The sequence below is a fragment of the Anneissia japonica genome, unplaced genomic scaffold, assembly GCF_011630105.1.
Source record: "Anneissia japonica isolate Jap-2015-1 unplaced genomic scaffold, ASM1163010v1 scaffold287748_len1686314_cov196, whole genome shotgun sequence".
NCBI lineage: Eukaryota > Metazoa > Echinodermata > Crinoidea > Comatulida > Comatulidae > Anneissia > Anneissia japonica.
In genome coordinates, this window is record NW_022727190.1 from 1139608 (window position 1) to 1155932 (window position 16325).

The following is a 16325-nucleotide window of genomic DNA, read 5'->3' on the forward strand; positions in this document are numbered from 1 at the left end:
TTTTGATATTTCCCCTTAACGTCGTTTTTTAAATTGTTCTCTAATTCCTCCATTGTTGGCTAAGTTCCCCTTAACGTACAGGTAATAATAATTAATAATAATAATAATAATAATAATAATAATAATAATAATTATAATTATAATAATAATAATTATAATAATAATAATAATTATCATTTCGGCATTACATGTAATTAACTTGGTCTAGCCTTGTAATCAAGAACCTGCCGATTACTATGCCTAATATTAATAACTAGCTCATTTTTACATTCATTTGGTGCTCTGCCATTTTGGCAGGTCTTATGGCATCCAGTATTTTAGAGCTGCCTATTCTCAGCTCTTCTCTTAATTTGAAAATAACTGTCACCCTGTTTCATTTGATGAAGAAAAACGCGCTTTTCCTTACTCTTTGTGCTTTTCCCAATAAGAGTGTCTTAGTAGGCCCTAGGTAATTATGCAAAACCAAGGCCTAACTAAAAAATTAAAATTGTCATAGTATGTAACTCAAGTTAAAATAACACTTTCCATTACTCGTGCAGCTTAATCAAATATTATATGTACGACCCATTGGTATTAACACGGTAACATCAATGTATTTTTTAAAAATTAGACAGCGACGTTCTCTCAGAGGTTGTTCTGTAGACGTTTATCTGTTGATGACCTTTTGACCTCCTGAATTCTGCAATGAGATTTTCGGGTCGATTCAGCCGAGACGGCCCGAGTGGAGTTTCATGTACATGTTTCGTACGGAAAAAATAATCGCGAACTGGGGCCCTTGGCGGCCCCCTATAGCCCTAATCATCAGTGCTCGCGCTTCGCTTGCAACCTGACCATTTCACTTTTCGTGGCTACGGCCCTGCTATGACGTGTGTGGCTGAACCGTGTTTGGTTGAATCATGGTAGAAAGAAAAAACAATCAACAATTGTTGGAGGGTGGGGTGGGGAAACACAAATGTACGGTATTATTTATTTAATAAAATAATATTTAATTTGTATATAATAAAATCTTATCTCTTAGAGAACAGATAATGATGTCAAAATATTGTATATACATGGAGGCTTCATGATCAAAAGTTCTTGCCAAGATTTGGTATGTTGGTCCCTGGCGCGGCCGGCTGCTGGGCCGCGGCTTGGTGCCTGGAATCATAAATAGGCCGTGAAGTAAAAAGTTTGCGGAACACTGATCTACTTAATATCCAGGTCAACTTAGGCCTAACTATCCTACTAAGCTTTAACTATACTATAATAATTGTGATCAACACTCACAACTTTTTTTTCGCATTTAGCACAATTTTCTTCACTTTTTATTGCTATTAATATTATTATCAATTATTATTATCGTCATCATTATCATCATGATGATAATCATCATCATTGTTATTATTATTTTTACTATTAGTATTAGTATTATTAAACAAAACTTGCAAAAGTATAAAAACGAAACTGAACCATACAGTATCGCATTTCTATATCTTAAAAGACCTGGCCTGAGATTTATGGATTTAAGATTTTTTAAAATCACGCTTAGGCCTATGTGTACTATTAGGCCTATGTATAACGTATACTGATGCATATTTACATGTTTTAGAAGTATTCATTTTGAGTGATCCCAGGAAAGAATTTGTATTGGCTCAAGAATAATTAGCTTTAAAATTTTAACACTGTGCTACGTCCATGGTCCCCGTTACCCTTGCTGAAGTGAAAAACCACAGATTAATAGTCAGGGGAAAGAATTGTGTAATTCTGCAGTTTGTGAGACTCCAAATCGGTTGCATAAGTCTTTATAAATCCGTAAGTTTAATGTTAGAGCTTTCGGGGCTTAGCCCTTGGACTCCATTCGAGCGGTTCTGGGCAGTCCCTACACGTCCACTCGTCGGGAAACCGCCTACCTCGCCCACCCCCGCCAGAGACATTGGGCTCCCCGTCCGGCAAATCATGAACCAACCCTTTTAGAATACTGAAACATACACAAAAAAGATCAAACCTGACGTTTTTACACATAAATGTAATACATACTAATTTACGACGGGTCTCAATTGTAGTGGAATACAAATGACAATCTAAATGATTATAGCGGAAATTATTTCAGGTTTACCTAATGCCCAAATCCTTTTTTTATAACCGTCTAAATTGCAAATAAATTCTGTATGTACAGGTGCATAATTCCATGTAAGCACATACCTAATCAAATAATCAATAGCGGTATGTCTGAGCTCGAAGTCAGTAACTTAGACAACAAAATACATAAACCTAAAATATTTTTTTTTCGAGTTGATGGTTGACTAAAGTATTAAGAGTGGCGGTAGTGGTGTGGGGGTGATCAGGGTCCGTTCCTCCTCTCATCGGGGATCGGACAGCCCCCGTCGGGGAAAAAAACCACAAATCTTCGTTTCTTTAAACTTAAAGTGCATGATGATCCATTCATGGTGTTTGTACAATCCTGCTAATAAAGAGGGACACACACAGTTTGATAGGCTATAATATTAGCCCTATATAATTTACTGTTTTACGGTTAAATGAGTACATAAAGATCATATTGAAAATTAACGTTCATGTGTACCACAAAGAATAAATCACATTATTATATATAAATAGATACACTTAGCTAGACCGTTGATGTAAGGGTATTTACCTGTACAAGGGAGATGTAAAAAATATTTATTTTTTACATCTCCCTGCCTGTACAGATAAACGTCCTTACTGTACGTAGGCGTTCACAAAGTTTATTATAGCGATAACATCTGTGATAATCAGTAATTCAGTACTCATTGCTCTGTTTCTTATTTTAAAAAAAAAAGGTGTAGACCTATCATGAGTGTAGGCCTATTATGCTATTATACGTTTATTGAAGCATGCCAGAATAACACTTGTTTGATCCTAATTATTACTTCAATTTAAAATATATTATTTCTCCCCTATTAAACCTATAGGCCCAACTATTTAAAAAAAAATTCATACAACCACTGGACTGGAAATAGGATGGTTGACAGATTTATTTCTAAACAATTCGCTTGGTATTATACGATTGTAATTGAAACAAATCGTTGTTTATTTTCGAATTCAATTTCAGTATAGTAATGATAATAACAATAACAAACACAATTGTATAGGCTACTGCGTGGATGTGTGACTATTGGTAGACTACTCAAAGAAGCAAGAAACGCAGAATTTTCATAGGGCCTATATTTTTTCTACTGTAGAACAATCTGACCAGTTTCAGCCACGTCAAAACATGGTACGGCATAAAGGCTACGGTACGTCATAATTCCCGTATCTGATTGGCTGCTTCTTACGATTTCTGGTCCAATAATGCTACGTCTCTTACGAAAGTTGACTTACGAAAGTTGACTTGGAGTCAACTTTCGTAAGAGACGTAACACAAGGCAACGCAAGCATGATCACTCAAGCAGAAGTCACTAAATCGAGGTTTCCTGTCAAATCGTGGAAAATCGAAGTATCGCATGAAAATTCAATACGACGGTTTCCTGTCCAACATTGCTTTGCGACGATTTAACCTTACGTTACGTCGATTTCACAACGCACCAGTCGCAATCAGTTTCCTGTCAAATCGCATTTTGTTACGATAAAACGACGTAGTCGTAAGTAAATCTGCCTTCTTACGTCGACAGGAAACCAGGCTTAAGTGACAAGGCACTCAGACGGAAGTACGGGTTTTTAACGATCTGATTCACTAAGCGTCACATGATACGTGGAGGCACTCAGACAAAAGTACAGCATTTTAAAGATCTGATTCGTAGTTTTTCAACTTTTCGAGCTAAGAAATTCATTCTGTTCTATTATTAGGACTAAGTGATCGATCCGTTTTAGCAGTAGGCCTAAGGTTGTTGATCGAGGTCATGAGTTAAACGTTTCCAATGACTAGCTATCACTGGTGTAGTATGGCAGATATTATACTAGGGCAGCTCAATCAAGCTTCATCACACAACTGTTTCAGGCTAGCCTAGGCCAAAATTATCTTTTATAATTAATGATAAAATGCAGACCTATTTAATGATACCGGTACTATAAACGCAGAGGCGAATTTAGAGGGGGAGTATGCCGCGCACGCTCCCCACCTCCCTTATTTTCCACAAAAAAAGTAAACCCCAAATAGTCGGGTAGGAACGGGGGATTCCCATGCACCCCCAGGATATATTTTTTTAACTAACATTTTTGTAATCCTCAAAGTGTCTAATAAAAGAATTTTGATGTTCCCATTAAAAAAAAATGTCCCATGGGGTTTTTTGGTAGCCATTTTGGTGGCCATCTTGAATTTTCAATGAAAATCATTAATTTTTATAATTAATTGACTAAAAATCATATAAAATCAAATAAACCTTTAAAGGTATATAGTAAGCAGTGTTTATGTTCTTAATATAAAAATATTGACTTCGCATTTACATTTGGCGGCCATATTGGCGTCCATTTTGGATTTTGAATGAAAATAATTAATTTGTATATTTTAATAACTAAAAATCATATGAAATCAAGTGAACCTCTAAATTTACACAGTAAGCAATATTTATGCTCCCAATACAAAACACTGACTTCCCAAAACATTGGCGGCCATATCGGCAGTCATTTTGGTGGCCATCTTGGATTTTCAAAAATCATTAATTTGTATAATTTATTAACTAAAAATCATTTTTAAAAAATCAAGTGAACCTCTAAATGTATAATAGTAAGCAGTGTTTAAGTTCTCAATACAAAACCTTGACTTCCCAATTTGGCGGCCATCTTGGATTTTTTTTTAAATCATTAATTTAATGTACTGTATACCGTAATTTATTAACTAAACATCACATAAAATCAAATGTATACAGTAAGCATTGTTTTATATTCTAAATACAAAACATTGACTACATTTGGCGGCCATATTGCCGGCCATTTTGAATGTTCAATGAAAATTTATTATTGATATAACATTTGACCTACAGTATATATCATACAAAAAATAAGTAACCAATGTTTTTAAAATAATGTTAGGAATTGATTGAGAGTGTGGTACACTACATTCTCCCCCAACTAACTTTAAACTATAAATTCAGACGGTCTGGGGCCTTACTGTACTATTTGTGAGGATCTTCGCAATAGGGGTTTTTGAGCTGGTAGGACTATTTGACCTTAATTTATTAACTAAAAATCATTAAAAAAAATCAAGTGAACCTCTAAATGTATAATAGTAAGCAGTGTTTAAGTTCTCAATACAAAACCTTGACTTCCCAATACATTTGGCGGCCATTTTGGTGGCCATCTTGGTGGCCATCTTGGATTTTTTTGTAATCATTAATTTAATGTACTGTATACCGTAATTTATTAACTAAAAATCACATAAAATCAAATGTATACAGTAAACATTGTTTTATATTCTAAATACAAAACATTGACTACATTTGGCGGCCATATTGCCGGCCATTTTGAATGTTCAATGAAAATTTATTATTGATATAACATTTGACCTACAGTATATATCATACAAAAAATAAGTAACCAATGTTTTTAGAATAATGTTAGGAATTGATTGAGAGTGCGGTACACTACATTCTCCCCCAACTAACTTTAAACTATAAATTCAGACGGTCTGGGGACTTACTGTACTATTTGTGAGGATCTTCGCAATAGGGGTTTTTGAGCTGGTAGGACTATTTGACCTTTGTTAACCGGTTCACTCACTCTGGGGTTTTCGAACACCATTGGAGTTTCAGAGAGTGTGGAACTTTGCGTTGGCAAAGGCACAGGGTGTGGATCCTGCTGCTTCTCTGCATGAACTTCCCTTGGAGTATGCCCACTTACGTCATTGACAGGAACACTAGCCAGCAGATGGTCGGCATGACAAAAGCGTAGGGCTCCCGCAACACGCACCAAATAGTTTAGAGGACCCAATCTCTTAATTACACATCCATTTAAATGCTTAATTAACTCATCTCTATTGTTTTTAACTCCAACATGTTCACCCACATCAAATTTCCTCAAGTGCTCTACCTTACTGGCAGTGACCATTCGCTTTTTATGCCTTAGGGTCTAATAAGACAAATCTTATTGTGGGGAACATGCTTACACAACACTAGAAAATTTCCATGAATGGTTGTTTCCTCTGACTGCTTCCGTGGCTCCATGATGACAAAATAGTTTGTGAATGGCTGGTTGATAGGGGTAACTTTTTCACCCGGTACTTGAGACAAAACCACCAAATCCTGGAACAAGTTGTTTCTCTACGCTCCCCACTGCACGTGCCAGTAACCAGATATGATACTCTCAGATGGACTGTACAGTTTAGCGCAGGCAGAATGAATGCAGCTCCCTCAGACCGTTTTTGGCCCAACACGACTGATGCCAGGATCTTGGCCATATCCACTCTCATGAGCGCATCTGGCTTCATGCGTAGACGGTTAGCGACGCGTCCGGAGCATTTTCTTCTGGTGTGCTGGCTCCAAACTTGGGTTTCACCCCCTGTACTAAATTCCAGCACTGTTCAACACCTTTGAACCATGAATATTTGTCATAATTTTGTTCAGATTCATCATCAGCTCTTGATGATGTATCCACTTCCCTCACTCCTCAGCTCAATGCCATATTTCATCTTGAGTGGGACAATCTGAACAAAATTATGACAAATATTCATGCAAACTGTGTTGAACAATGCTGGTGGAATCAAGGTACAAGTGGTAAAACCCGGGTTTGAGCTCTGGACGTTTCCTCTACAAACGAAGCAAAATGTGCTTCTTGAAAGGATATATGATCGTGACTCTGGCACCAGTTCAGGTTGTGCTGGGCCCAAATTTTCTGAGGGAGCTGTATTCAAAGGTGCATTCAAGAGTATCATGTCTGGTTACATGCATATTGGTAGCAACAGAGAGAAACAACTTGTTCCAGGATTTGGTGGCTTTGTCTCAGGTCTGGTGAAAAACTCTTCTGTAAGTCAGCCATCGCCAGTATTACCCCTATCTAGCAGTCAGGCACAGAATATTCAGTCATCAAGGATCTATGGAAGCAGTGAGAGGATGCCATCATGGAGATTGGTCAGAACTTTGTGGCTGTAATAAAGCACCCACAACCTACTGTATCCCAACTTTCAACCTGTGAACCATCAGCTTGGTAACTTCAAGCAAGGTAATAGGCTGATATTATGTTGCAACAAGCCTTGTGATTTTTCTTAGATTAATATGTACCACTCTGGTAAATTTTATGATGATCCGTTTAGTGTGATCTTGCTAAAAGGCAGTGAATGCATAACCTCCTTGGCAGTAGTAATAATAAAGTATGTGTAGAGTGGGTCGTCCATTAATTATAGTCATTTAAAGAATTACATGATTTTATAAGGGATTTTCTTTGTAAAACATCACAAAAATGATTCATTGAATGTAACAGCATGTGTTACATGTATTACGAAGTAAATGTTTTTCGTATTGAGAAAATAAACACTGTTTATACCATAGGCCTATATATTTAGAAGTTCATTTGATTTTATATGGTTTTTAGTTAATAAATTATACAAATTAATGATTTTCATTGACAATCCAATATGGCCGCCAAATGTATTGAGAAGTAAATTTTTTTGTATTGAGAACATAAACACTGCTTACTACCGTATATACATTTAGAGATTCATTTGATTTTATATGATTTTTAGTTAATAAATTATGCAAATAATTGATTTTCATTCAAAATCCAAGATAGCCGCCAATATGGCCGTCAAATGTAAATGCGAGGTCAATGTTTTGTATTAAGAACTTAAACACTGCTTACTATACACATTTAGAGGTTAATGTGATTTTATATGATTTTCAGTTAATAAATTATGCAAATAATTGATTTTTATTCAAAATTCAAGATGGCCACCAAAATGGCTCCAAACGACCCCATGGGACAATTTTTTTCAATGGGAACATCAAAATTCGTTCATCAGATACTTTGAGGATTACAAAAATGTTAGTTAAAAAAATATATCCTGGGGGTGCATGGGAACCGTTCCTACTAGACTAAAACCTAAAGTCTGGCCCAGACACATCCAATAGTAAAGCGATTGTAAAAGTTGATAAATAGGAGATTACATTAATTATTGTAGTCCTATAGCCATCCTATAGTTAAACGTCAGAACTGCTGATTTTTTTTTTTTTTGTGGGCAGGGGTGGGGGAGATTATGCCTCGCCCTTGAACCAATACTGGGCGTTAATCTGATTGTTGTGTTATGGTGAGCCCCATTGTCAGTCATGAGTTTCTCACTGTGCTCAAAAAATGCTTTTCGCTTGAGAGGAGCAACGAGTCTTTTAGAAGAACAGAATCACTATATTTTTTCGGAACCCTTCGGCACCTTAACTTTATCGGAGTTTATGCCAGAGGCGTGGGTGGGAGTAGATTAGGACCCCATCTGGAAGACCTCATAGATCGCAAGAAAATGCATTCCTGACAATTTTTTTTCTTCAAATGTATTTACCACAAGTCTGCTTCGGTTTTTTTCTTTTGTCTAGGCCTACGCTGATCCCTCTACCTCAACTACAGAACATTTCTTGTCCCCGGGTCCATAAGCTCACCTCTATCGCATTAGGGTAGGAACCGGTACAGTTGGTCAGGTTTCAACCTGACCACTTTTTGGCAGACCAAGTTAATTATTTAAATTTTGAAAAGGAAAAAAATGGCTAAATTCCACCTGTATGTTTAGAATTAATGATAGTTTACATTTTTTTTAGTGTCTAGTGGGCATACCTTTTATCCAAATCAAGTAGGTCAATTACTACACATAGTGAGCTTTTGCAGAAATTCAGACTAAAGTTCCATACACTTGCCTAGGACATATAATTATTCACTTCTTCACTAAATTACCAAGACAAAAAACATGCCTTTATCGGTATATTTTTTCTTGATAGTTCTAGTATGCGACATTATTTTCTGTAAATATACCTTTTTTAAGCACTTCTCTTAAATATTCTCAAGTACGGATCCAGAGTTTACCCTGGCTATCGCACAAATGGTTTCCCATGGTGGAAGGGGTCATGAGAATAGAACTAGCTTGTTTTGTCGCTGGAAGACAAATTTTAGATATGGGGTGGGGGAGTCTTCGGGTCTCCTTCGAAAAGTTTTTGTTTTGTAGATGCTTTGAAATTCGTGCATTATGAGACGTCTTATTGAATAAACTCTGAATTCATAGTTTTTCCCTACTTTGTTATGGACAATTAATAATTATGATGATGAAAAAGATGATGATGATGATGAGGAAGCTGTGCAAGATTAATTAACAGGCCCTTTGATGTGAAGTGTCAAGCGAGACCCGTAGCCTAAGTTACGGGTGGGAATTTGGAGACATTATCGTCGTCATATGTTCAATGCACACAGTCGGACAATAGACGATTTATGATATCTGGTCTGTATAGAAAGTAATATGAAACCCATAAAATATCAGTTCAGGCATTCATTTATCTCTGTGGAAGATATAACATGAATCATACAAAATGAATAGAATTCAAATAAAATAAAAATATTTAAAAAAAAAACATCTACACTAAATCAAAATGGAATATTCACTGCCTGTTGCATCCCAGTTTTAGTATTGCAGGGGTTCAGAAGGCTTTACAGTATAACCAATCCTGTATTTCCCATAGATTGCTGGTTAAAATGTAAAATATTTAAGGTTTTATATTAAGTACATTCTCAAACGTTATGTAAATCTCATATATCCCAAAATGACGTTATATTCATGCACCGAAGTAGAAAGTTTAACTTAATAATTTTGATATGTATGTTTTTTTGAATGGTTTTTAATATGACAGTCTAATATGACCACAACATAAGGAAGTACTCTCTTTTAAACTTCTAACCTAAACTCTGCGTATCACAATATACATATATATTTCCTTAAATCAACGAAGTCCACTTGTTAAATTTATATTATAGAGAATTTTGTCTGTCAATCTCAGATATCCAAATTTTAGGAAATTACGTTTTATGCATGCACCGACATGAGAACTTATATGTTTTATGTTGTTTGTTGAATGGACTTCTTTTATACTATTACAGTCTAATATGACCACAACATAAGGAAGTCCACTCAGTAAATGTTTAACATAATATTGTACAGTATCAATATCATTATACACATGTTAGATAAAAATCACGTTTTATGCAAGCACCGACAAGGAAAGATTAAACATAATAATTTTGATATGTACATGTTTTATGTTATGTGTTGATTGGTCTTAGTTAATAATATTACAGTTTAATGGCTTAACGTTAATAATATTACAGTTTAATGGTTTACAATATCACAGTTTAATGGCTTAATGGCCCCGGAACCCTGAACCCCGACCTGGGGCTCTTGGCGGCCCCCTAGCCCCAATCATCAGTGCTCGCGCTTCGCTCGCAGCCTAACCACTTCAATTCTCGTGGCTACGGCCCTGAGTCCTACCCTATCACACACTCTCAAACTGATCCACCACTTATGCCATCACCATCATAAGCTGTCACTTACTTTTTCCTCCACTTTCTCTTCTCCTCTTATTTTTACTTATTTAAATCAAATCCAAATAAAATATTCAGAATTGATGGAAATTTATATTTTTTGTTTCAGATACTAATCCAAATGAGAAGAAGACTTAATATAAGAGTTCCAGCGGAAGATTGATCGAGTTCCTAGTCCATATATTAAGCGCCCTGAGCATCTAACATTAGATGGATATGTGCGCTATATAAAACTACACTATTATTATATATATATATATATATACTGTATATATTATAGTTTAATATGATACAATCAGTAAATAAAGAAGGTGACGTTAAAGCAACAAATGACTATCGGTCATTGACTAGCCCAGTCATCAGAAACACACGACTAGTTACGGTAGAACCTGTCATAGCAGGTTTCATGATGGCAGATGGTATATTTTATGGTGTTCAGTCAGAATTCATTCAAGGAAGAATTGCTATCCTCCATAATTACACTTTGCCAAACAACGCTGAAAATGGAACGTGTTCCGTGAACGAGTCCAACGCACAGAGTAAGTTGCAAAGCGAGATTCAGGCCGAAACATCGGTGTGGTTGATGTACTTTACACTAGCCTACGCCTTACCATCGATATTTATGACCGTAATAATTGGGGCATGGAGCGACTCTGTTGGAAGAAGATTCGCTGTTCTGACATCTTCCGCTGGAACTCTTATTAATTTCATCACTTGGACACTTGTTGCTCATTTTGAACTTCATCTAGAAATTTTAATCGCCTCATCGTTTGTAAAAGGATTATGTGGAGCCACATCTCTCTTCAATGCTTCTTGTTTTACATACATATGTGACGTTACTACAAAAGAAAACAGAACACCGAGAATAATTGTATGTGACTGTGTTTTATTGCTTTCGCTAGGTATTGGTCAATTGTGTGGAGGATTTCTCGTTGATTATTTCGATTTTACGATTACGTTTACTATCTCGGTTTGTTTTACCTCTATGGCAATTATTTACACATCGATACCATATTTGCTCCGGGAAACTATTCTCATCAAAACCAGATTTAAAGAAAATTTGACAAGATCTATAAACGGTGTTGTGAAAGTACTGGCTGAAAAAGATGTGGAGTATAGAAAAACATTTTATATTATTAATTTTGTATTCTTCATTTTAACGACCTTTACAACTGCAAACTCGCCATATGGATTGCTGATTGTTCATTTTCTTGGTGAACCATTTTGTTTTTCATTCCTGTTATTGTCGTATTATTCAGCCGCGATGTCATTTAGTCCAGCACTTGGTAAGTTACTTGGAACTGTTTGGTCGAATACATGGTTTCTAGTGAGTTGATCACTAACGTGAATACTAGAGAGGATTGAATCGACCCACGCCTGGTTATTGTACACTGGCAGTATTAAAAGTGACACGGTGCTCTATTAACATGATGTATTTAACAGAGCATCATGCACTTTTTATCAACTTCCGTAATTACAGGCGCATTCAAACTCAGTTGTATACAAAATTATTAATTCTTTCCAATTTTTACACATTTAATTCACTTTCTCTGTACCGCAGAGGATCAGATTACGTACGGTATACTCTCTAAATGCAAATAAGTGAAAAAAGAGTGAAAGAGTGCCTACAGGGGACCACTCCTCATGGAGTGAAATAGAACGAGTGAGATGTCACTCTATTCAGAGTGAATTTCAGTAATTTTTCGCTATTTTAAGAATAATATTCACTCATTTAAGAGTGAATTTTCACTCGAAAAAGAGTGAAATTGGAGTGGTCCCTGTAGTCACTCTTTTCGAGTGAAAATTCACTCTTTTACATTAAGAGAGTACATTAAGAGAGTACCAACTATCTAATTTACTGCTTCATTTTTATCATTTCTCTTTCTTAACGATATCTACACTCCATTCACAGTCAATCAATCGAAAATCTATATGGCACACCTATCATCGATAGGGAAATAGTCGCGGCGCCGCTGCCTCTTCAACAAACTGTAGTTGTTTTAGTTTCTCTCACTGTTTTTATTTTATTTTATTTCATCCATGCCCTACAGTGACCAAAGTCACCATTTACAGGGTTGAATAAAGAGAAAGTACACAATAAAAATACAAAACTATGCAAGACAACACAACCACAAAAGTTTTAGAAACATTAGACAAGACTTTATGGCGAAAATATGAAAATGTCAAAAAAAATCAATTAGAAAAACTGACTTTACACAAAGAGTTATATAACTTAGGTAGCCTATTTGTAAAACCATTTTTTGTCACATTGACTCTCCCCCTGGATATAGAAAATTGTGTAGGATTGGGTAAATTATATATCGGAACAGAAATTGGAAAATAAACCTCAAAGTTCCCATCCTTTGAATTCATGCATTTATAAAGAAAAATCCAGTCAAAAATTTTGCGTCTATCAGATAATGGAACTAAAACCTCTTTACTAATAAAACCAAATTTACGAGAATAAATTGAACAAAACATTCTTGTCATCTTCCCAATTTTACATATCATTTTACACTCTCTCTGTCCAACTTCTATAACAACATTTTATTGTATCCTCATTCCTTTGTTTTTAAATTTTATGAATGGTATGTTCACATTCTCTTTATAGTCCAGATTATTGAATGTTTCCATTTATTGACAACTGGCCCTATAATTAGAGGCCGAATTTATTTCAGAAGTGTAAACTATTTTCCACAGGATTGGTTATGTGCGCTTTATTTTTGAAAAGATGGCTTGACGATTATTGGCTTCTTCATCTCGGCATGTGTTCCGCCATGCTATTCTTCTATGTTGGTGCCGCTGCCAAAACAACCGCAGTTGCATTTGTCGGTAAGAGGCAATGGTTGTCATGGGCTAAACTTTGATGCACACTGTCAAATTAACCGTGTGAATATATTTTTACCATTTTAGATTTGGACCAAGTACATCATGCAAATGATTAAAATTTCAAATTAATTTGGTGTAAAAATATCTAATACAGGGTACAATAAATTCATGTATTCGTGTGAAACATGATTATTTTGAAAGCGCAAATAACTAAAACGATAAAGTGACATTAATGAATTTTTTGTAAGGTTGTGAGGAATTAGGCCTGCACATGCGCCAGCATTTACTTAATAGTCAATGTAGTGTTGAATAATATGTCAATACCATTTCATTTATGCTGTAGTTCAGTTGATCTTTTCTAGGAGTCGGACTTGGAATCTTCAAGACCTTATTTGGACCATCATGCCGATCCTTAGTCTCCAAGAGTTCCTCTCCTCAGGAACAGGGTAAATATTGTTCTCTATTCGTTAATAACCATGCACCATTTTGAAGCTAAAGAACATTTTAATGAAATAATGATCTTTATATTATTACAAGTGAGGGACAACTGTCTATTAGCTATATTGCCATGTAGTCGGTACTTATCGTTATAAAGTATAAGTTCCCACTATACTGCAACATTATGTTTGATTACACTTTCACTTTTCTGGAAGAGCTCTGGATTTTGAAGTGCTCTTGCTTCCCAAGGCCCTCGGGTCCACCGGACGTTGCAGATGGATTAGTTTATGCAAATGCACTGACACGGAGATCTTATGCCTCATAGGCTGAGTGTCACGAACCTTGTGAGGTTCCTTTTTACGTTGAGAAGTTGAGTTATTCTTAGTGGTTAAACAAATTCTGCTTCACAAAATTTGAACCCAGAATACCATTATGGATAATAAGTATGTTATCCAATCCATACGGTTCAATTTTTGACAGAAAATACCATTCTTTTTCCAGGTGCTGTTTTTGGATTCTTAGGGATGGCAGATGCATTAGCAGGTATTGCCTCGCCTCTTATTCTTAACAACATATATTCAGTGACTGTCTACAGCATGCCTACGTTCGTGTTCTGGATGTGTGGCAGTTTCTGCCTGTTACCAATTATAGCAGTCAGGTAAAATTTTAAAATTTCCGAATTTGTTCAGCATTTTGATTGAATTTACGTACTGTTACTTGGATACTAATTTGATTACCGTATCTTTTATCGTTTCAGTTATCTGCAGCTTAATAACCGGAACAAGAAACAGAAAATAGTTATAGATGTGAATTCAGATATAACACCAGATAACCCCTCTATGATGAATTGAGGATTTCGCCAGGACCTGTCAAGGACGAAGAAAATACTTACCGTACCATATTTTCTAAACTAACACAGACATTTTTCAGGTGGACCAGCATATTTGGTGTAATATATTGTATCCCTGTACATATCTGAAGATGCATTCTTCAATCAATTGAAGAATGTACAGAATTGACACAAGTTGGATGAACCCATAAAAAAGAGAAAACATTACTGTAAACTAGACTAGACACTAATTCCCCAAGTTGACGCAAGGGAAACGGATAGAATTTAACATGGGACAGAAAAATCCGAAAGGATTTTTATGGTCCAGCACACGTACAATTGATACCAATTTAGCCTAATGAACTATAACATGTCTATATCTCTATGATAAATCAACGTCTATTTAAGTTTGCCTAATTTTATTTAATGTGCATCCAAACGATAGCAATATATACTTGAGTTGTTTCACTACTCTATAAGTCGAGTAAATACTTTTGTTTTCAAAAATCTAGATTTAAAAAACAATAGTAGGGAAAATAGATCTCAATTGAAAATACGATTATACACATTATTATTGGTCCTTTATTTAGGATATCCTCGAGTTGGCAATTAATTTTTATGTTAGCCATGGCAATTTTGCATATTTTGAACCAAGTCCGTCACTGGAATATTAATTTTTTTTTATCACACGAAAGCTATTAAAATTATCTATCAAATATATATATATATACTGTCTCTTATACACATCTAGATGTGTATAAGAGACAGCTATATCTCTATGATAAATCAACGTCTACTTAAGTTTGCCTAATTTTATTTAATGTGCATCCAAACGATAGCAATATATACTTGAGTTGTTTCACTACTCTATAAGTCGAGTAAATACTTTTGTTTTCAAAATCTTGATTTGAAAAACAATAGTAGGGAAAATAGATCTCAATTGAAAATACGATTATTATACACATTATTATTGGTCCTTTATTTAGGATATCCTCGAGTTGGCAATTAATTTTTATGTTAGCCATGGCAATTTTGCATATTTTGAACCAAGTCCGTCACTGGAATATTCATTTTTTTTTATCACACGAAAGCTATTAAAATTATCTATAAATATATATATATATATATATAGCCTCAGTATAATATAGGGGAGGGGGCCAGAGGGGTGGAGTTGTGAGGTGTTACACCTCCATAAGATCGTTTGTCACTAGTAGTAGCGTCTCCTACCACTACAAAACAGGGGCAGATGCATGTGTCTCCAGGCTAAAGTGAATATTCCCCCAACTCTTAGCTAAATTATTCATGGCACACTCGTTATTTGACTGCTGCATAGTCTTTCAACACCCCACCCTCCCCTCCAGCAAACAGGATCCGCCACTGCAGATCGGCGCTAATGAACTGTGCTGTAACACTTCTATCTTCAAAAATTGTCTTTTTACCTACTGTGCGCTCCTAATAATGTCTTACAATTCCTTTTCATCCAATTTTCTCACTAATTACACCAGTTTTTAGCATTTTATTACTAAAAACAACGTTCTTCCCCAGCGATTCATAACGGTAGCGACTCGCGGTGTTTGTTTATAAATAATTAATTGCCAGGTTGTTATCCAATTTTAAGGACAGCTCTGTTCGTTGCCAGGTTTTTTTTCTTTTCATTTTGTTAATTAAAGCGGTGCCTTTTCATACATTGTTATTTGTATTTTTATCTGTATTGTTTATATCGTTGTTCTGTTACAGTACAATATTAATAATGACATATTACATTTAGGGACAATTC

At 35.5% G+C, this 16325-nt stretch overlaps 1 protein-coding gene across 8 annotated transcripts in view; it reads left to right on the plus strand.

Moving 5' to 3' along the window:
* LOC117113574 (solute carrier family 46 member 3-like) overlaps positions 1–15248 on the plus strand; it is a 19472-nt gene extending 4224 nt beyond the window's left edge. Inside the window, exons 1-6 of one of the 8 annotated variants that reach the window (XR_004446231.1) lie at positions 3423–3729; positions 10562–11738; positions 13153–13284; positions 13625–13727; positions 14221–14377; positions 14477–15248. Coding sequence is in view for 7 of the 8 variants with exons in the window: in XM_033256951.1 (XP_033112842.1) it covers positions 10739–11738; positions 13153–13284; positions 13644–13727; positions 14221–14377; positions 14477–14570 (1467 nt within the window). In the remaining variant the exon portion in view is untranslated. Of the gene's footprint in view, positions 1–3422; positions 3842–10561; positions 11739–13152; positions 13285–13624; positions 13728–14220; positions 14378–14476 lie in introns of those variants that run through there. The other 7 variants (XM_033256952.1, XM_033256946.1, XM_033256953.1 and 4 more) reach the window with 7 other exon arrangements.
* Positions 15249–16325: the final 1077 nt, after the last annotated feature.